Source organism: Amaranthus tricolor, chromosome 13 (assembly GCF_026212465.1).
Source record: "Amaranthus tricolor cultivar Red isolate AtriRed21 chromosome 13, ASM2621246v1, whole genome shotgun sequence".
Taxonomy (NCBI): Eukaryota; Viridiplantae; Streptophyta; class Magnoliopsida; order Caryophyllales; family Amaranthaceae; genus Amaranthus; species Amaranthus tricolor.
Genome location: NC_080059.1, coordinates 9,898,349 through 9,919,794, shown reverse-complemented (window position 1 = coordinate 9,919,794; position 21,446 = coordinate 9,898,349). Strand labels below are relative to the sequence as shown.

Genomic DNA, 21,446 nt, shown 5'->3' with positions numbered 1-21,446 from the left:
ATAATCTATTCGATCCCCCAATTGGATCGGGGGCAAACGCCTACGAAAAGCTCGCTTGGATTTAATAAAGGGTCGCTTGGATTTATCCATAGTTTGTTTAGTTTATTCTTTATACATACCGAAAATCCTATTTCTTAATTCTAATTTTGTTAGGTCCAGCCAAAATAAGATCTGATTGTTCAGTTATTACAAGCGGTAGTCTACACTTCAATGTGAGATCACATTTAGTAGAGCCGTTTTGAAAATTTTAGGGCCCTATGTAAAACTTTTATTTTGCGCATTATTTATAGTAAATAAATTTATTTTATTAATAAACTTAACATATTTCTTTTTTTGGTTAACTTTTTCATATACGGAAGAAAGATGAATCTTATGCAGTCGATCACCTTGCACACCTTTAAAGACCCCTTCACAATTAGAATACTATGCTGCAAAGAAGATTCAATAAAAAAGAAATTTGTGATGTGGTCAAAAAAAGGTGATAGAGTCTAATTCCAAATAAGAAAATAACGCAAAATAAGTGAAAAATCTAAAATAGAAATTAAAGATTTCTTACTGACGGCCTATTTTCTTACATATAGCCAAAAGAAGGAAACATAAGTATTATCGCACATATATAGAATATATTTACATTAATACAAAATATACGAGGAGAAAATCACAGAAGCGACCCATCTTTTTGAAATTCTTTTTAAATAAATTATAACTACAAATCCACATAATGCCTTAAAGTTGTTTGAATTTCTCCCGTCTTTAGTTTAGTGAGAGCCCTCTTCTCCATTCTTCGGATCCATTCTTTGCTTACGTCGAATATCTTTCCGACCTCATGAAGTGACATACAATGCCCTCCTAATCCATACCTTAAAATTAGAATCCGTCTCTCTTTTGGATCGAGCTCTTGGAGGAGCTTATATATGTCGTATCTCATATGCTGCTTCATTACAGTTCTTTCAGGAACCTCTATTGAGGTATCTGGAGTGCACTCCTGTGTCATCAATTCCATACGAGTCAAATTCTACTAAACTGCAAATAATAGATACTTCCACTATCCCTTCTTAGTATAGTTCATAAACAACCGCATTATTGCATTGCGACCGTATCATAAAGATTTGTGAGTTTAGCACGACCAATCGCAAAATCATTTGTATTGACTGCAAAAATCCATTTTGCAAACCGTATTTTTGCACTATGCGGCTTAAGGTAAAGATTTTTCCATAAAAGGACATCCACATCAAAGTTAACATTATACGATAGTATCTCTAAACTGAGTACCTATAACCACCTATTTATTTTTTTCTTCCTTCTTATTCTTCGCCAAATAAACGTTAGCCATAACTGGGAAAAACGGAGTATTTAGTAGGATAAAACAAACATTAATTAAAACCAACCCAACTGCAAACCCGAATAAAAAGCCTCGAGAAAAAAAGAGGCGCTAGTCTACAAAGTCAAACCTCTCTAGTCATCCATATCATCTTAAAGAAAAGAACTAGCAGAAACTATAGGTTTGAACAAAGAGGGATTGCATGAAAGAAAAACAAACAAAAACATGGCTTCGTTATGCTTTTTAATAGAGCTGCTATAAAATTTCTCCAATAAAATAGCAAGACGGAGAATCAATCAGGAAAAAAAGATTACTTGTATGGAAAAGAAGTGAGGTGTATTGTCATACCAAATATTTCATATTTATGAAGTCTCCAATTTTCTGATCTAGTGAACCCACGATTCTCAAGCAACTGTCCGCCGATTTTATTTTATCCAAAGAAAGACCAGTGAATTTTGAAACTTCAATATCATCTGGGTGTTTTCCACGACTTCTTTTAAGGGCTTTTCGAGCCTTATGTACCCGGTTAATTGTGGTGCCTAATGTTAACTACAAGAAAAAAAGAGGGGAATAAAACTCAAGAATAAAGATGTGCGCAAAAGCAAATCGCCATTGTAGATTTACGTACCGGAACTTTGATCCCTCTTGCATGCCTAGATACCAACTGTGACATCGCTTTTCTGATCCAGTATTGGACATATGTAGAGAATTGATAACCCCTTGTGTGGTCAAACCTTTCTGCACCTTGCAATATTCCTATGTTCCCTGCCTATTACAAGAAAGCTAATGAATAAATTATCTTCAGTGGAAGCAGCAGACAAGCTCATAAATCAAGATTTAAGCAAAAGAAAAGGTATTCAGTCATTAATCTCGTGCAACAGTTCAATAGCATAAAATCCCACGCTGAGCACAGAAATATATTCCTATCATCCCTAGGAGCATTACTAGAGCTGATCTAATATGGTATCTTAAGTTGTAATGCCTCCTGTGTATTATTAGGAGTTTTTGTCTTTTGTAATGTTTCAGTAGTTTTTAGAAAGCCCTCTGTAGAAGGTAGTTGACCCTGGCAAGGGATTTGCTTGTGTCCTTGTTTATCATTGATTCTTTTAGTATACTACCTTTGTCCCAGCTAATTTGCATCATTTGTCATTTTCATCCGTTTCACTTAATTTGCAACATCTATATTTTAGGACAATGACCCACCACTTTCTTTTAATCTCATCCATCCATTTTAACTCTCTTTTTCATCCAAACAATTCATTCTTTCTCTTCATTTATTACCATTATCCATTTTTTCTTAAAAAAATTCTCACTTTCTCTTTGATTCAATTCTAATGGAACAGTGAGAGTAATTTTTTTAACTTAACTATATAATAGATTATCATCAACATCATACCCAATATATCGGCTCATAGAAGCTATGGTCAGGGTTTCGAAACGACGATTGGAAGACGGCAGACCATACCCTTATTAAAGGAGACAAGGAGGTTGCAGCCAATGAAACCCTCGGCTTGAGAAAGACCACACGAATTTAGTGCCTCCAACAAAAGTAGATGAAGTACTCTTGCTACTAATTAATGAAGTTAAAACTTTGAAACAAAAACAATAAATCTCAACTAACAATGCACTGGAGTGTAGATGGCGGATTCAAAAATGACTAGTGATGATCAATCACCTGAATTAAATCTTCATATGCTATTCCTAGTCCTCGATAATATCTTGCCAAGTAAAACACTAAAGAGCGACCACTTTTAAGGAGTTTGTCTCTGCAATACCAGCCAAAGCGCAAATCACGCTGCAGCACCTTTTCATCAATACCAGCTGCTTCAGCCCAGCAATTTAACGTCACCGCCCTCCCAGTTTCCTTTTCCAAGGTTGCTTTCACCTTTTCTAGTTGTGCAACTACCTTAACCAACAAGGAGTTGTTGCAAGTAAAGAGCTTATAGTAGTAATACTACAATAAACATCAAAAATAAATTCAAAAAAATGAAATAATAGAAGCTAACCTTAATTCCTTTAGACATTTCAGCCTCATTTTTGGTCAGCATAGCTCTTCTGCCCCTCACCTTTGTTTTCTTTGCCGCAAAGGCTGCTTCGTGATGCATAGAATATTCATGCGAGCTTTCTGTTATGCGCACAACTCTTCTACTGGAAGCCTGTAATCTCTTCTCGTGTCTTGTTTTTCTCTCTTCCTTTCTCTTCGATAATATAACTTTTTTTTTCAAATCATCGTCTGGTCTATTATCATTTGCTCGTTTATCTTCAGTAATATCAGCTCGTAAGTTCATCGTATCAATGGTCCTCGATAAACATGCATTAAACAGCTTCAGAGCTCCCAGTCTTCCTAACTGAACTATAATATCTCTTTCGAGCTTCTCCGAAACAGATACTCCATCCTCCAGTACATTAACATTCTCCATTAGTACATGAAAATGAGAAGCACTGCATGCCTGTATACTTCGAACATATATTGAGGTATCTCTATTGGATAATACTCGAGTATCATAGATCATATTATGCAAACCTTTGCAAGATCTTTTACTGATATTAACCTGAAATAAACAAAAGATCAGATCAAAAACTTACAAGTTCAATAAATTTTAGGAAAAAATTACTAGGAATAATACAACATTTTGCTTATTTCTCTACAATAATACCAACTTTTGATTAACCATGAATAATACCAACTTTGGGGGTGTTTTCCTATAATATACCTAACATGTTAAAAAAAATCAAACTATAGGAGATTATATGACAAAAAAATTTGGTAAATTAGTTAATTAAGTAAAGTTGATATTATTCTAGGAAAAAGAAACCCCCTAAGTTGGTATAAGTTGGTATTATTCATGGTTAATCAATAATTGGTATTATTGTAGGGAAATTAACGAAAGGTCACGATAATTTTTCCTAAATTTTATGGTAGTAGGAGTTAGTCATACACCTTATTACCTCCAAGTTCGAGTAGTCATTCTCAACGGTGTGTGGATTAGAAGAACATGCTCGCATTTTTAAAGTTTCCTTGTGTAACGTTTCATTTTCATCAAAGCCGATAGCTATATGCGGAAACCTTGGTGAGCCGAAATCAAGCTCTTTACCTCGAACTGCAGGTTTCAAATGATCCGAGAAAATTTACACAAGTAGGAAGGACAACTTATTCTAACATGTGTTACACTCCCTTTGTCTACATAACAATGTAACTTTAGATCTTGTTGTGAAATTTCTAGTTAGCAAAGCGCATAATTTTCCCATTGAAATTTTAAAATAAAATCATCTCATAAGGCAGAAATCTGATAAAGTAGGCAAGTTTGAAAAGGGACAAGCAAGCCTAGCTAGAAAAGACACCAAAATCCAAATTTCTTCGGATGATATGAGAAAGCATAATCCTTTTCTGGCATGGATAGAAAATGATGGCCATTTTTATATAATGATATAACGAAGGAAATTGAGAGCTTGGTTGATATCAAAACCTCTAATATTTTCGTTTTGTGATCAATGATTAAGATGAAAACTTTAAGTTCAATCCACTAATTCTTGAAAATTAGCATTCAAGAGCTTCTCCTTAGAATCATTACAAAAGTTTACTCATTGCTTGCAAATAGTTAGCATACTAAGACTTAAAAAACAACAATATTATTATCTTGCACAAACAACCAACTACTCCAATTAGTTGATCTCATTTAGAACTGTTAGCAGTTACAAAATATGTTAGGAGTAGAAGCTACTTATAAAGGCTCTCTAGTCCTCACTTTAACATAGTACATCATTCAAGTAATCTGCATTCCTAAATTCATGCGATACTCTTAGTTAATCTCACAGATTTGGTGATAATGCACATCAAAGTTTTTCAAATCAACCCTTCCAAGCAAGCGAATGTATACCAAATGCTGCTGACGCATTCATCTCCAAAAACTGGTGATACCTACAAACTATAGTGCTGTCTGTCTAGTACATATATTAAAACAAAATTCTAAATCCAATAACTTAGAATTTATGACTAAAGAAAAATTACAAATCCTTAAACTGACGGGCCCAAGATTTAAAATATGGGATTGCACAAGTTAATTGATGAATATGTATTTTTAGGTATGTTTAAATTAAGTTCAAAATACACATCGATTGAGCATAAGATTGAAGAAATGCATAAGGCTAAACAAAGGAAAAAACAATCCACATTAGTTAGACAAAAGAGCATCTTGACTCTCACAAAGATATACAATAAGTTATTTGCTTAATTTGAAATTATAACGAAAATGAACAATTGTAAACACACCATGGCTAGATCCTATAACTCATCATTCATCACATTCGTACATTGGCACTCACATGTCCCAAAAGCCTGCAGTTTCTAAACTTTTGCACAATGATCCACATGTTTTAGACATTAAGGATTTGAGTTGAATCTAAATCTTAATCTTACTCAATTTGAACCCATACATAATACAAGTTGACTTAAAAGTACATTGCAATGCTACCGACACGTTCGTCAATCTTCTAAAACAGGTGATCGTACATTAATTAAAACGAAATTTCAAATCCAATAACTTAAAATTGACAAATGAGAAATATGTATTTTTAGTCATGTTTAAATGTATTTCTAGCCATGTTTGAAGTACAAAATTCATATCGATTGAGCATAAGAGGAATATTGCATAATTAAAGCAAGACAAAGAAAAAAATCCACATATTAGTTACAAGATTTGACGTATACGCATCTTGACTCTCACAAAATGTATCGTAAGTTATTCGCTTCATTTTGAAATTAACGAAAATGAATAATCATGTAAACACCATGGCTAGATCCTTTACTCATCATTCATCACATTCGCATATCAGTACATCTGATATCACATATATCCAAAACCCCCACAATTCAAAACTTATGCATAATGATCTACATGTTTTAGATATTAAGGATTAAGGATTCAAGTCTAAAATGAATCTAAATTTGAATCTTACTAAATTTGAACCCGTGCGTGATACATATAAACTTACGAGTACATTGAGCAACTAGTAAAAACAAATACAAGAAAAAAACTACTGAACTATCTAGAAAAAAAATATACGTTACTTTATCACCAAGAACCTTCCCAAGTCAAAGTGCCCAATTCATGAAGTTTATTCTTTTACGGAATCCTTCCTATCTTCCTAACAACATAAACTCTCATTAGTAATTACCCTTCTTTCAAACACCACCTACCCCAAAACAATTAAAGAAAATGGCTAATGTTCATCAAAAATCCATCCAACACCTAATGTCGAAGCATTACCGCCATCGTCAACACCATTAATCCCACCAAACTCTCTCAGATCTGGTAGCAAGCACACGTCAACAAACACTTCCCACCACCGCCAACTCAACTTGACTCGTACAAGCCTCCTAGCCACCTAATGTACAACAAGTTATTCAAATAGTGTCTCTTTAAAGTAATTGTTATAGCTCTTTCCCATCTTTAGATGTTAGAACTTACGAAATGGGACTAGGGAACCTAAACTAGGAGAATAGGAGGTAACACAAAAATGGCTCTAATACAATGTTAGAATTTAAGATATGTGTCTATGCAAGCAAAACAAGAAGTAACTCACCGACAAGTTCAAGGAGGTTCACTACTAAAATGAATGGGTAATGGGAGGAACATAAACTCTCTTCTCTTTCTCTAAGGTAGGACAACTCAAATGTGGGCAAAAATGAATAGTTAAGCATTACTAAAGTTTGTGGGTCGAATCCTGTACAACTATACAATCTTCAACTTGTGTTTTTCGGTATGGGGTTGTTATGCAACCCCATGCCACCATCTGAATCCACCCAAAACAAAGAACCAATTCAAAAGGCACTCTAACACATCTGCTTGTTTTTGACTGCTCTACACATTTGTTGAAAGGTCTGTATTTTTTAGATGATTACATCAAATTTCAGACCACATATCACTGCAGTACTAAGCATAAAAACCTTACTGAAACTACAAAGAAAGAGATAAGGGATTCCACATCCGACTAAGTTGCTGAATTCAACTAAAAACAGTAAATCCAAGCAAGACACTACTAGTCAAAAAAGTTACCCAATGAAGCAGAACCCTAATTCAATTCCACAACAATTTAATCACTTACTATACAATCAGTGATCAAACCCATAAAAATTTACTGTAGATACAATATTTTCGTTAATTTGTAACCTAATTTTAACATTAAAGAAGCCAGAAAATGCCCATAAAATTCTGCTACCAAAAGCAGCAAAATTGATAAATTTAAAGATGAAAAGGCAGAAATAAACTTACAGGAAGTAGAACAACAAGGAGGAGATAAATTGGGGGTGAAAGCAGAACGAAGAGAAGGTAGACCCCATCTGATCACGCTCAATTCATAACTTACACCCATCAAAATTGAAGTAATGATAATAGTTTTAGAAATTTTGATAATCCCATCAGAATAAACCCATCCCCTTTATAAAGAATTTGCAAAACAAGAGAAGGGAAATGAAAGTGGATTAAACAAATTTGAGGAACTCCTGTTCACTCTCGACCACCGGTTCTTCATCTCTAGAAAAGAGAAGTGTGTGAGTGTTTTATGGAGGATGAATTCCTCCAGGTAGAATTGCCACACGTGTGAACATTTTCTTCTTTTGTGGTCTGAACTCTTAACTACTCCCTTAATTCCTCATACAATTTCTTGTTTTTGGTTTTGAATGTTTTATTTGTTACTTACTGTCATAGAAAATCTTTCTATTTATATTATAAATTTCAAAAATAATTTTATTTGTTTTCATTTTAATATTTTTATAATGTTTATGGTGTTTATATACCTTTAATTAACTTTATTTTAATATTTTTATATTTTTAATGATCTGTACATGTTTTCCATTAACTTTATAAAAATATTTTTTATTAAATGCGTTTTTATATTTTTCTCCACTGACTTTCTTTTAATATTTTTAATGTTTATGGTCTTCTTTTCCATCAAATTTACTTCCTCTGTCATGTTTGGTTTGATGCAAAGAGAAACTTGGTATTTTTAAGAAAAAGATGGATAATATGGCAATAAATGAAGAGATAATAACATGTGTTGATGAAATTAAAAGAGTGTTCAAATGTACAGATGAAATTAAAAGAAAGCGGTGGACATTGTCCAAAAAAAGCAAATGATTCAAATTAAGTAGAATGAACTTATACGCCAAATGATACAAAATTGAATGGAACGGAGGGAGTATTATTTAATTAAATAATAAGTCTATTATCTAAAATATTCTATTTTAAATTCTCGTGAACATTTCTTGTATGAAATTCAATAGGGAACGGAAGAAGTACTACGGTGGACATTTTTTCTACTAGCAACTCTTAAAAAAACGGTCTCTTTAGAACATGTCTTTTCAACAAAAGATTCTGTCAATTTTTTTTTAAATAAAAAGAAAAATGCTATTCTATACTATGTGCAACATGATTTACAAAATATTTTGTTTCCTTCTTCACGCAAAATTGATCTCAAAGCATTTTTTTTTCAACATTTAACCCTAATTAAATCATCAATCACAATATAAATGTAAAGTAGGAATTTATGATGTATCAAGTATGGGTTTATGATATGTCAAATAAGGGTTTATATTTTGTTGCATAAGGGTTTATGGTATGTCTAATAGGAGTTTTATGGTATGTTAAGTTGAAATTATAGTATATCAAATAGGTGTTTAGAGTATGTCAAGTAGGGGTTTATGGTATATATATAAGGATTTATGTAAGTCAAATGCTAAAGCAAAATTTGGAGGAATTACTAAAGGAGTCACATAGATTTTATAGCTTTAAAAATTAATGAAAAAACTTAGTTTTTCGCAGACTAAGGTCTATCAACTCTACTTTGATAATAAAAAAGCATCAGTAATTTAGAAATTATTTTTCAATATGATCAAACAAAATACATTGAAGTGGATCATATGATCAAATAAGACATGTTGAAGTGGATTAAAAGAAAGCATTATTAATATTCCTTGTGTAGGAATTAGGATTAAAAGATCAGGTTATCGATATTCGACAAAATGAGTTCTAAAATTTTTGAAGAAGCAATGTGCAAGATAAGTGTCCAAAACCGTACCACCTATGTTGAAAATAAGGATATGATAGTCTATAGAAGTAGTATTTGCTTTATTTTTTGATTGCAACTTTCACGCATCTCTGATAGCAATTAAAACAAAATTAATGTCTGAATGTTTTATATTACCAACAAGAAGTGATTCCCTTCTAATTTTTTTCATTTTGACCCTTTTTAAATTGTCGGATATTGCTAATCACCATTCACCACAATTTCAATTAAAAAAAAGGCTAATTTTTTAATTATTTTTTATAAATGCTTATTTTTTATTTGTTATTAAACTGCAGTCATTTTTCTAAGAGTTTCTATTTGCTACAACATCCTAGAAGACGTTTTAACCTCCATGAGGCACATGACAGTTAAAAAGAATCACAAATTTTTGGGAGAGACGGTCTTTTTGAGAGACTATCTCTAATTAAACCGGCTCATTATATATTTTTTAGAATATTGTAAATAGACATTCAGAATGATGTAAGTATACATTTAAAATATTGAAAGTAGGCATTAAGGATACGGTAAGTAAGCATTAAGGATAATGTAAATAGGCATTAAGAATGCGATAAGTAAACATTAATCTTAAATGGGTTGGATTTAAGATATATCTCAAATAGACGGTCTCTCCAAATTCTAGCCGAAAAAGAATTGGATAATAGCATGGTCAATTGATACGCTTTTTTCGAGGCCCATTTTTATTGGGTTTTGGCCTTTACTCCACAAAATGCATGTGTTCATACTACATAGGTTCTTCCATTATGAATTTAAAAAAGTTCTCCTTTATGAATGATCGTATTATGAAACTATTTTAAATTAAGCTAAATTATTATTATTATTATTATTATTATTATTATTATTATATTCACTGATTAAAGTTTAGGAGGAAATAAAAAATGACAAATTATATCTTGATTTGAGTGTTGGGATTCATTAGATGCTTAAAGCGGAATTTCAGGAAACACTTCCCTAACATCTATCTCAGGATCATAAACATAATCAGACATATGAATCATATAAAAGGATTAGTCTATATTACCTTTGTAGCGTGAAATCCACAAGAATTAACGTAGTAAGATAATCTGTAGAGCCTCAAACGTTGCTCCTCTATTCAGTCTACCAGAATTAATTGAATACCAACGTTTGCTAGAACGGAAGAGTATTGTTTCTCTTGCTTTTACTGGTTTTTTGTTTCTGTGTGTGTGTATATGAATAATTGAGAGTGAGAGTTTAAATTAAAAATATCATTAATACTCACACCCCATTATCCCCACTTCTCCACTACCAACATTATATCCTCATATAATACTAGTAACCTAGGTCAAAAGAAACCGATTCTTTTGTTAACCTAATTGGATCGCAAGCCCATACTCCTAATGGGCCTGAGTTATTTATCGTTCAATTGATTCTTTTGTAAGAACTTATAGAATTAATTATATTAGTCGTGGTCCAATTATTATTGACCCACCAATTATATTTATTCTCTAGCAAGTAAATACAATTACTAATAATAATTAACTTTATTATCTTCATAAATATCCTATATATTTATATTTAGTAATTGTCGGAAATGTCTACGGACACATTCCTTCATTGAGGATGTTGTGAACAATGAGATTTTCGTCTCGAAAAAACCATCAAATGAAAATAAAAAACAAGACATAATAAATAGTAAAAATAATAATCATAATTCATAAATGCAAGAATAATAAACAAGGCAAACTAACTTAATTAAAACATATCCATTTTCATACTTAAAACTACTCTTTTAGTTGTTCAATGTTTAACACGTCATTTTAAATGTTTAAAATGACACTTATAATATTAAAACACTCATCTTAATCTTAATTATTTACAAGAGACACTTTGAATGTAAAGAATACTCTGCTTAATTGTTTACCGCATGCACTTTAAGCACAAAGCGAGTATTTTAACTATGCAACTGAGGATTTAATACTCAAAAAAAGATTAGAGCATTTTACTACCAAAATGAAAATTTTAAGTACGAAACATGATTTAAACAACAAAGGTTGAAAAAAAAAACCTAAAACGTCGCCAATTTATGTTGTCGCGGTGTCGTCGCTTACTCGTTGACTTATTTGAAAATCGGCCATGAACTTCTGTTTGTCGCCTTTTGACCTTCTCAATTTAAATGTTTTTTTTTTAGTGATAGTATGTGATTAAGTTTCATTAAGTTGCTTGTCACTAATTTATCATTTAACTTCCTTCTTTATTCAGGCTTTGAATACACTAAAATTCATTCTCAAGACCTTAAGTTATACCTCAAACTACAATATAGCTTAGCCCTCTTAAATAATTTTCTTTGTTAACGTGATAATAGTAATTTATAATGAAAATTCAAAAACAAGAGTAGAATATAATAATGAAATCTTTAGTGTTAATTAAGATAGTGCAAGTTGGGGAAGACAAAGTAGACAAGTGGGATGCAGAATAAGTGGATACTTTGCTCTAAAGCATTTTCTATTAGATCTACGCTATTGAAATACTCTCTCCCAATCAATTTAGTTGTTCCATTTGCTTAGACACGGTTATTAAGAATGATATGGGTCCATTAAAAAGGATAAATAGTGAAGGGTAAGTAGTGAAGAGTAAGTAGTAAAGGGTAGTTGGGTAAGTAAGGTATATGGGGGTATATTCGTAATTACGTGTATGAACTAAGGATATTTAGGTAAAAAAAGATTGACAAAAATAAAAATGTGACAATTAAAATGATTTTGTCAAATAAAGAAATAGGACAACTAAAATAGTTGACAACTAAAATGGTTCAGAGGGAGTATTTGTTATATCCATTGAAGATGGTTATTTGTAATATAAATAATTAATTTGTACATGCAAGTTGCAACAAATCTTATGACAAAAAGATTAACTATTTAATTCCTTTGGTGGTTGGGGGAGGTGAGTGTGTTTGTATCATTTGCATGTGTATTGGGAACTTTTGCTTCTAAAATATCTACTAATAGCATTATACTAATTATGATTAAGTGGTATGGGATTCTGTATTACTCTCTTTTTTTTTTTTTTTTTTTTTTTAATTTAGATTATTGTGAATCATAGAATCAAATTTTAATTATAAATTATTTTTAATTTATATGAAAAAATATTTTTGTGCATTCTTAATAAATTTTTCTCAATGTGTAATTTTCAAGATTGAACTCTTTATAACTTTTAAAAACACAAAATTAAAGTTATTTTGAGTTTTAAATTAGCATTGGAATCTAAAAAAAATAAGTAAGAAGAACAATAGAGAAGAACGAAAGTATATTGCAATGTTCCCTTTTAACTTTAAATTAAGTGATCATTTTTAACTTTATAGTTAACCTTTTTAACCTTATATGGCATTATTATCAATCTATTTTTAACCAATAATATTTTAATCAATAAATGTGACTTGTAAATCACCATTAAAAGAAAAAAATTATAATAATAAAATTAAAAAAATCAAAAAAATTAAATTAAAATAACAAAACTCTCATTCTATCAAATCCTACCACATAAATATGATTTGTTAAATTCACAAATAACCGTTATCTACTAAGACTTTCTCATGTTTAACTGGGTTGATTTAACCACAAGAGCAACATAAGCGATGGCTCAAAGCCCATTATTTTGAGAGCCTAAATTTTTATTTTATATTCAAATTTTTTAATTAAAAATTGACAAAAAAATATTTCTAATTAAAAAATCAACACGTGCAAGTCTTCATATAATTTATGTCAAAGTTTTTCAATAATCAATGAAAATTCATTACTCCTTAATAATAAGTAGTACTTGAGTTTTAATTATTGATTTATTTTGAATTAGTTAGTGAATATCATTTGATACATTTTTATTTTTTAATTGATAATAATTAAATTTAGGTAACTAATTAAGTAGTGTCATTCTTAATTTATTTTTTTGATCGTTAAAAGTTTATTATTGTCACTTTAAAAAAATAAAAATGCACAACTCTGATTTTTAATTAATCTTCTTAAATTTCAATCTTAACCTAGATTTTTAGTTGAGAAGTTTTTTTAAGTTAACCTAATAATTAAGCCTTTTTTTAAAAAAAAAAAATTGTAAATGTTGTCTTTAAAAGGTATGAAGCCTACCTCTACATTGTAATGGAAAAAGAAAAAAAAGGGGGTTGTGGATAAGGTTGAATGGAAGGTCAAATAAAAATGAGATCTGGGAAGGATAGTTATCCAAATGCCACGATTGCAAAATGAAGAATAAATGGGGCCAAGTAAATAAAATGGACCAACCACGTGTAATTAATAGCGTGACTTGGTCATTAATATCCAACTGAATCTCTTGGTCACCCCCATTTCACGTGATGGATATGAACGACATACTCCATTCTATACTCACTGTATTTGCCAATCTACCTTCGCCGTCAACGATTTTCTCAATCTAATCTGCTGCTTCTTTTATTCCCATTTGTACCCTTTTTTGTGAGAAAATTTAAAGTAATATCCAATGGTTAATTGCTATCCACGTGGTGCACGATTCATATACTCTTCCGTACAAGTTTGTCGTACAACTCTTCCGTCTCTTTTATACACCTTCAATCCCTGGTCCCTAAAGATAAACAGATTTTATAATTGGATTCGATTTGATCCAACTTAAAAAAAATTTATAATAATAAGGACATAAAATTTAATTTTAAACCGATCCTGAAAGATCCGAATAAACAACTCTAATTTTGACTAACTTCATTTGCTATTTTATTTTGCTTTTGTTTAACTCATTCCGTTTTTTAAACTTATTTTTATTTGTCATTTTAAATTGTTCACGTTCACAATGTTTTGCTTGTGGAGTATAACCAATTTTGGACATAATTATTCTTGTTTATACTTATTTTGATATTTTAATAATTAATAACCTTTTGGTTTCACCATACCTTCCACTAATTTTATTAACATTTTTATATTGCTTAGTATCATCACATTTCACATGTTTCCGATTCACTTTATAAACATATTTTTTTAATAGTTTTGGTCTTTATATTTTTTTACTAACTTTCTTTTATTATTTTTTGATGTTTATAATTTCCATATTTTAATCTATTAAATTTGTTATTTAATAAAATAATACATACATCATCTAAAATTTTATTTGTTTCATTTATATAATTTTTGTGAGAAATTTCATTTATTTCATTTATATAAATTTCTTTAAGAAATGAAGCAAATATTTATTTTACACTATTTTTATTTTTTATTAAAGTGTATTAATTTTTTTATTTCATTTATATAATTTTTGTGGGAAATTTCATTCAAACAATTTAATTTTTCTTTTATTTATTATTATGTTAAATTATTTATTTACTAGATAATGCATATGCGATGCACGACTTTATAAATTTTCTAACATATTTGTTTAAACTAAAATTTTTAAATTTTAACAAATAAATTATACATTATAGTTATATTTCATTTCACTCTGAACCGTTCTATATATTATATTGTATGATATTTTGTATTGTGCGTGCCAATGATTGTGAAAATTTTATTTACGACAAATGAATCACAATAAAAGACAAAAAGTATATTATGCTTTAACCATTTCAAAATATCAAATATATCAAATAATACTCAGTTTAATAAATAAAATTGAAAAGATTTTATAAATAATTGAAAAAAATAAAATAAAATATATGATTTTCTGATACATTAAATGATGTGACGTAGAATGTAAAAAATAATAATTAGATTATACTAAATCAAAGATATGAAAATAATTTATAGGAGTAATAACAATGACATCATAATCCAAATTTTAAGGAAAAACTTTTATTGGGGAAATGACATTTAAGCAATTTCTTAAAATGATGATGTCAGCTGTATTTTATTTTAGTAATAGATATATAGATGGATGGATAGATATTTATATTTAAAATTTCTAATTTTTTTTTATTTAATGCTAAATGAAGGTAGAGAGACATATCGGGATATTTTGAAGGGTAAGGACTCAATAGAGATTCACGATATGGGTTTTTACTAAAAATATCCAAAATCGGGGGAGGGAGAAGTTAGTGTTACTAGACTGTCGTTTGGTTTGGTCTGTAACAGCCACTTTCTCTACATACTCGCTACTCGCCAGTAATAGTATTGAAGTTATTTTACCTCTTAAATTTCTTTATAAAAATGATTTTTTAAAAATAAAATAATTTAATACTTCAACATATATTCATTTACATCTTCAAAATTGCTACTAAGTAATATTTAAATTGCTACTAAGTAATATTTCATGAGGAAATATATAATTTTTAGTAGCAAAATCAAAAAAATAAATTATATATAATAATAGCAAAATGAGTACATTATTCTTTAATCCTTACCTATACAATTCATATTCTTCTAAATCTTATTCACCTATAATATCAAAGCTATAAAAATAATTAAGAAGAGCGCACATATATGATATATATAGTAAAATAAAACACAATTTTTCAAATGAGATGATTCATAGTAAAACAATTATGTTGGATTGACCCAATGTTAATTAAGTTTATAAATAATCACCTAAAAGTTATAAACTTAAAGTAATTACTATTCACTCAAAACTTCTAAGGTCATTATTTACAAAATTAAAATAATTATTACTCATTTTTATTCTCTTTTACTTGTTCCATTTGGTATAATCACATATATTATTCTAATTTGTATAAAAATATAAATCTCCTTAATTTTAAATAGGCAAAATAAATAATCATATAAAATTGCAACAGCATGCATTAATGTATAGTAATCTTGTCCTAAAAGCTACAATAAAATTATAAGAAAGTGTGTGTAATAAACTAATTTGAGGAGCAAAATTATTTTTTACTAAAAGCTAAGTAGCCAAACATTGCATTAGGAGAAGAATCATCAAATATAACATTAGTTATATCTCTTGCACAAAAAGATGGAAGCATTTATGTTTTATTGAAACACGACATGAGGATGGTATATAATTGATGTGAAAATGACAAAGCTCAAAGCATAGTAAAGATATCTTGATTTTGCTAATTGATTGTTTGTTCTTTCTCTTTCTTTTTTTTTTTTTATTTTCAAAATAATTTTTGAGTTTTGATATTTCTAATTATGTATCATAAAAAATATATGATAATAAAAATATATATTAAGATAAACATAACGAAATCTCACATGGATAATTGAATATAGTTTGTCTTCTATATAGCTCTTGATAACAATAGTTAAATTTCTCTCACTGTGAAAATTATTTTAAATTAAAAAACATTAGAACATAAAGAACTATGTGTTACATAAATTTTTTTTTTGGAAAAATTGATACCAATGATACAACCTTTTATTCATCTGTTGTGAATTATTCTACTTTTGAATTATTTTTTTATAACCAACCTTTGTTCTTAGTCTGTTATCAGCATATTAATAAGATATGTTGATAGCAAATTAAAAATAAAAATTAAATTATTATAAAATAAAAGGTTATATTGCTGACATACTAAGATAAAATGTTAAATTATTAAAAAATTATTTAAACATAAAACATTCATAAGTCAAAATGAATACAAGTTAAATAATAATATCAAATCAATTTTTACTTTTTAGAAAAAATTAATGAGTTTAACATTTGATTTGATTTGATTTCATCAATCTTTACCTGTTGGTTTCACACTCCACACCATCGTAGCTTGTATCAACGGTGAGGGGAAAATCGGAGTAGGACTTATAAGAGGAGATTTTAGTAAATAACGATGATTTGTTAAGTTAACAAAGTACTATATGTGTTAGGATAAAATTTTTATAATTTTAATTTACTTTTATTATTTTTGTTTATTATATTATTATTTTTTATCTTTTTTCGGTAATTTACAAATAACAGTTATTAATTAGAAATTGGTACCTATAATCCCAAATGTCCCCTTTTCTTTTCTTTTTATTTTTTATTTTTACTTTGTCACCCACCCATTTCCATCCAAACACAGCTTTAGCACTAGAAAACAAAACACATTTCATATTGAAAGGTGTGCTATAGCTGTAACCTGTAGGTGACATTTTTTACGTGACAGACAACACATCTTTTTACCTTACTTTCCCCACTCTTCTAGTCTACCAGTACATTTACTTCCACTTTAACCCTAGTTAACTCAACCATGGTTATAAATTATAACTCATACCCCTTCCTCTACTTATAGCAGTTTTGGATAACTTCATTCTCCATTATCTTCAACCATGACTTGTCTCCTCTGAGAGAGAGAAAAAGATTTCATATATACAAACAAAAATCATACTTAAAACTGCCATTTTTCTACTGCTTCCTAACTCACTGAGTAGATATTATTCTGGAAATTATGATGATCCATCAACACCATCTTCCATCCGTTGATATTCCACAGTGGGATTTTCCTTATGAAGATCCTACAACACCCATCTTCTCCCCTCAAACAAACGATTATTTCTCTGCTTTGAAACGCTATTTACCTTCTTCTGAGTTTGATGACTCGGATTCCGAGTCGTCTGATCTTCCGTTTGATTCATTTAACTGTGATAATTTCAGAATGTACGAGTTTAAGGTGCGGAAGTGTGCGCGTGGGAGGTCACACGATTGGACTGAGTGTCCGTTCGCTCACCCGGGTGAGAAAGCACGCCGGAGGGACCCACGTAAGTACCATTATTCTGGAACTTCTTGTCCTGAGTTTCGCCGTGGAAGCTGCCGTAAAGGTGACGCGTGCGAGTATGCGCATGGGGTGTTTGAGTGCTGGCTTCACCCCGCACGTTATAGAACTCAGCCGTGTAAAGATGGGCCCCACTGTAAGCGTCGTGTCTGCTTTTTTGCTCATTCCCCTGAACAACTCCGAGTTCTTCCTTCCCTCTCTGAGTCTCCCTCGTGTCGACTCGGCTGTGACTCGGTTGACAATCTTCGCGTTCTGCCTCCTCTCCCTGAGTCGCCCCCGAGTGGGTATAGCTGTGAGTCAAGGTTAAAATTAGGAGTTGGGTTAAATGGGTATTCTCCGACTTCAGTTTTTGACTCGTTCCCTGACTCACCTCCGATGTCACCGAGTTTTGGGTGTAACTCAGTGAGTGAACTCGTGAATACAATGAGAGCGTTACAGATTGGGAAACTAGGAATGGGGCCTAGGAATGTATGGGGAGCTCAGCCTCAGATGAGTGGATCACCAATGAGTCCAAGAGGATACATGGGTAGTTTACCTGCAACTCCAACTCGGACACCAACTCGGTCTGGACTCAGCCTAGTCGACCCGTGGGATTCATACAATGAAGAGGAAATACAAATGGAACGAGTGGAATCAGGGAAAGATTTACGAGCAAAGATATACGCAAAACTGAGTAAAGAAAACTCAATGGAACGTGAACGAGTTGACTCAGTGAGTTCAATGCCTGATTTTGGGTGGGTTTCTGAGTTGGTTAAGTGAAGAATGATGACGTGGATTATTAAATTTTCCGATTGTGAATATGGGTTATTTTGTAAATAACGGTATTGTCTGGGGTTAAAATGGTAACAAAATTATAATTCTAAAGAGGTAAAAAAATGTCTCTTATTTTTGGGGTGCATTTTTGGAGGCATTTTTTTTGTTGGCGGAGTAAAATGGTAAAAAGTAAAAAAAAAAAAAAAATAAAATAAAAGACTGTACAGATGGCTCACATCCTGAGACTGAGTGGTTTGCCTAGGAACTTGGGAAGTTATCAAGCTGTTACTCTTATTTGTTAATCTTAATTATTCCTTTCGATTTTCGAGTATTTTATAGTTTGGGAATTTCAAATTTGTATTTCTTAATTATGGATTACATTTACTTTATTATTTATGGAGTACTAGTGCTCTATTATTAGTATTTAATTTAATATTTATGATGTTAATTATGCTCTGATTTTCTGATTGTATAATATAATTACTAGTACTATATATAGTTTTTGATTCTGTTCACTGATTTCTTGCATTAATCCTCCATTAATGTGAGTACTATTTTGATTCCTTATAGTATTATTATTGTTTTTTAAATCTTTGACTACTCTTAATTGCACTTTTTAATGATGTGTATACAAATTTATCCGTGGGTTTGAATTTTTTTAAATTCGCTTGTTATTGCCGATTTTTTTTTTTTTTTTTTTTGTGTGGCAATTTATTCTTTTTGTTAGTATTCTTTTTTTTTTTCTAACTTTACATTAAAATGAATCAAATAAGATCCCACATGACTATATTTTAACTTATAGATTAACAATAGAATATAATTTAAAAGTGATTGATGGATAATGTACTAAAGATAAATGGACACCTAAGGTAAATAGGAGGGAGTATTATTTTTTTGTGTTGGTTATATGCTTGTTTATCTTAGCTAGTCTAAATATTGATTAAATTTCTTTAAAAAATATTGTTTAAGCTCATCCGTTTATCAATCATAGTAAGTTGAGTCTGATTGTTAAATCATCTATGAACAACTCTAAATTGAATCTAGGGATGGGTATGAATGGGTTTCGGTTTGACACTAATTTGAGAAATTGGATCCTATTTGGGGTCTTATATTAGGGTTTGGTTCTAGTTAAAGTTTTATAGATACATATATGACCTTTCAATCCTAAATGTAAGTAATACTATAAGGTAAAGTAGATGATATTATGTTTATGATATAAAGGTAATTTCAAAACAGACAAAGCATAACTAGTAACTACTGCTTATCCATCTTTTCTAATCGGATAATTTGTTTAGGGGGAATATAAGTCTTAACACACTTTTTAAAATCCAAACATCTCTAGAAAAATACATATATTATCAACTCAACTAACCGCGTAAAAGAATATATAACCCCAATAATAAAGTAAACCCTTAAAAAATTAAATAATCAGTAAACAATAACATTAGCTAGTAAAAATTATCAGTAAAAGTCAATTATAATAATCAAAATAAATTTTTAATCAGTAAAAATAAGTTAGAAATTAATATAAATTATTAAATTAAAATTTAGTTCAGTTAAAAATCAATTTAATTTTTAAAAATTAGTTATAATTAGTAAAAATCATTTTCAATTAATATAAATGAGTCATAATCAGTAAAAATGATTTTTAATCGGTAAAAGTAAATTTTAATTAGTAAAAAATAGTTTTTTAATTGTATTATTTATTTTATTTAAAAATATTTTGATAAATATGATTTATAATAAAAATAAATTTTAGTGTTTATAAATTTCTATTAGTTATTTTGAACCGAGAAGGTCTGAGTAAATAACGGTGATTTAGGAAGTTCACAAGTCACCTCTTTAGTGTTAAGATTTGATATAGAGTTGTTCATGGGCGGACTTCCTGCCAGGCTCGACTCATTCGACTAGAAAAACCAACGGGCATGGACAACGTTTTTCTAATAAATTTAAAGTTTGGACGTGTAATACCTGCCTGCCAAGATAAATGGGCAGGTAGCGACACCAAAAAAATACCCACGGGTGTACCCGCCCGTCCGCTTAGTTTAATATATTATTTATTAAATAATTAATTCTATTAATTATTAAACTAGTACTACTACATGACCCATATCCAACTTTAGTGATTAGTACCCATACCCAGCTTTAGTTTATTACTCTTGTACTAGCTCTAGGGTTTGCTTCTTTTAGACTTTAAAGTTTCTAATTCCACCATCTACATTCAATACTTTTAACCCTCAAAGCACTCAAGCAGTCGACTATCAAAGTTCAAACAAGTAGCCCGACTCCACCGTCTATATTCAATATTCATGTAATTTGAGTATTTTGAGACTTTATATATATTTAGAGTATTTTAGACAATGTATTGTATTTTAATTGTTATTAAAACTTAAATTTATAATATGATTTATATTTTTAATTTTTATATAAGAAATACCCGTCTAGCTGCGGATCCCGCCCGTTTTAATAATGGGCGGGTAGGGACAAAAATACATGACCAAAAATGCGGGCGGACTTTTGAATATTTGAACCCGCGGGTAGAAATTTTAGGTACTATCTAGTCCGCTACCCATCCAAGTCCGCCCATGAACAACTCAAATTTTAATAGGATGAGAATTTTGTAATTTAAATTTATTTTTTTTTATTTTGTTTATTTTATTATTATTT

General features: G+C 30.1%; 2 protein-coding genes across 5 annotated transcripts; one reads left to right on the top strand and one right to left on the bottom strand.

Annotated features, from left to right (window-relative positions):
- Positions 1–507: 507 nt before the first annotated feature.
- LOC130797727 (RNA polymerase sigma factor sigC) lies at positions 508–7,963 on the bottom strand. 4 transcript variants are annotated; one of them, XM_057660445.1, is made up of 7 exons: positions 7,594–7,963; positions 4,271–4,422; positions 3,328–3,873; positions 2,997–3,227; positions 1,950–2,090; positions 1,670–1,870; positions 508–985 (listed from the first exon to the last, which is right to left on the bottom strand). In XM_057660445.1, exons 1-7 carry the CDS (start codon positions 7,691–7,693, stop codon positions 707–709), a joined length of 1,650 nt encoding a protein of 549 aa, XP_057516428.1. In that variant the 5' UTR covers positions 7,694–7,963; the 3' UTR covers positions 508–706. The 4 variants fall into 4 exon arrangements, with proteins under 4 accessions (XP_057516428.1, XP_057516429.1, XP_057516431.1 ...); XM_057660446.1 differs by having other exon boundaries at positions 4,271–6,706; positions 7,594–7,902; XM_057660448.1 differs by having other exon boundaries at positions 4,263–7,901.
- A 9,591-nt stretch (positions 7,964–17,554) lies between these two features.
- Positions 17,555–19,364, top strand: LOC130797726 (zinc finger CCCH domain-containing protein 23-like). Its single transcript, XM_057660444.1, has one exon. It carries the CDS (start codon positions 17,703–17,705, stop codon positions 18,783–18,785), a length of 1,083 nt encoding a protein of 360 aa, XP_057516427.1. The 5' UTR covers positions 17,555–17,702; the 3' UTR covers positions 18,786–19,364.
- Positions 19,365–21,446: the final 2,082 nt, after the last annotated feature.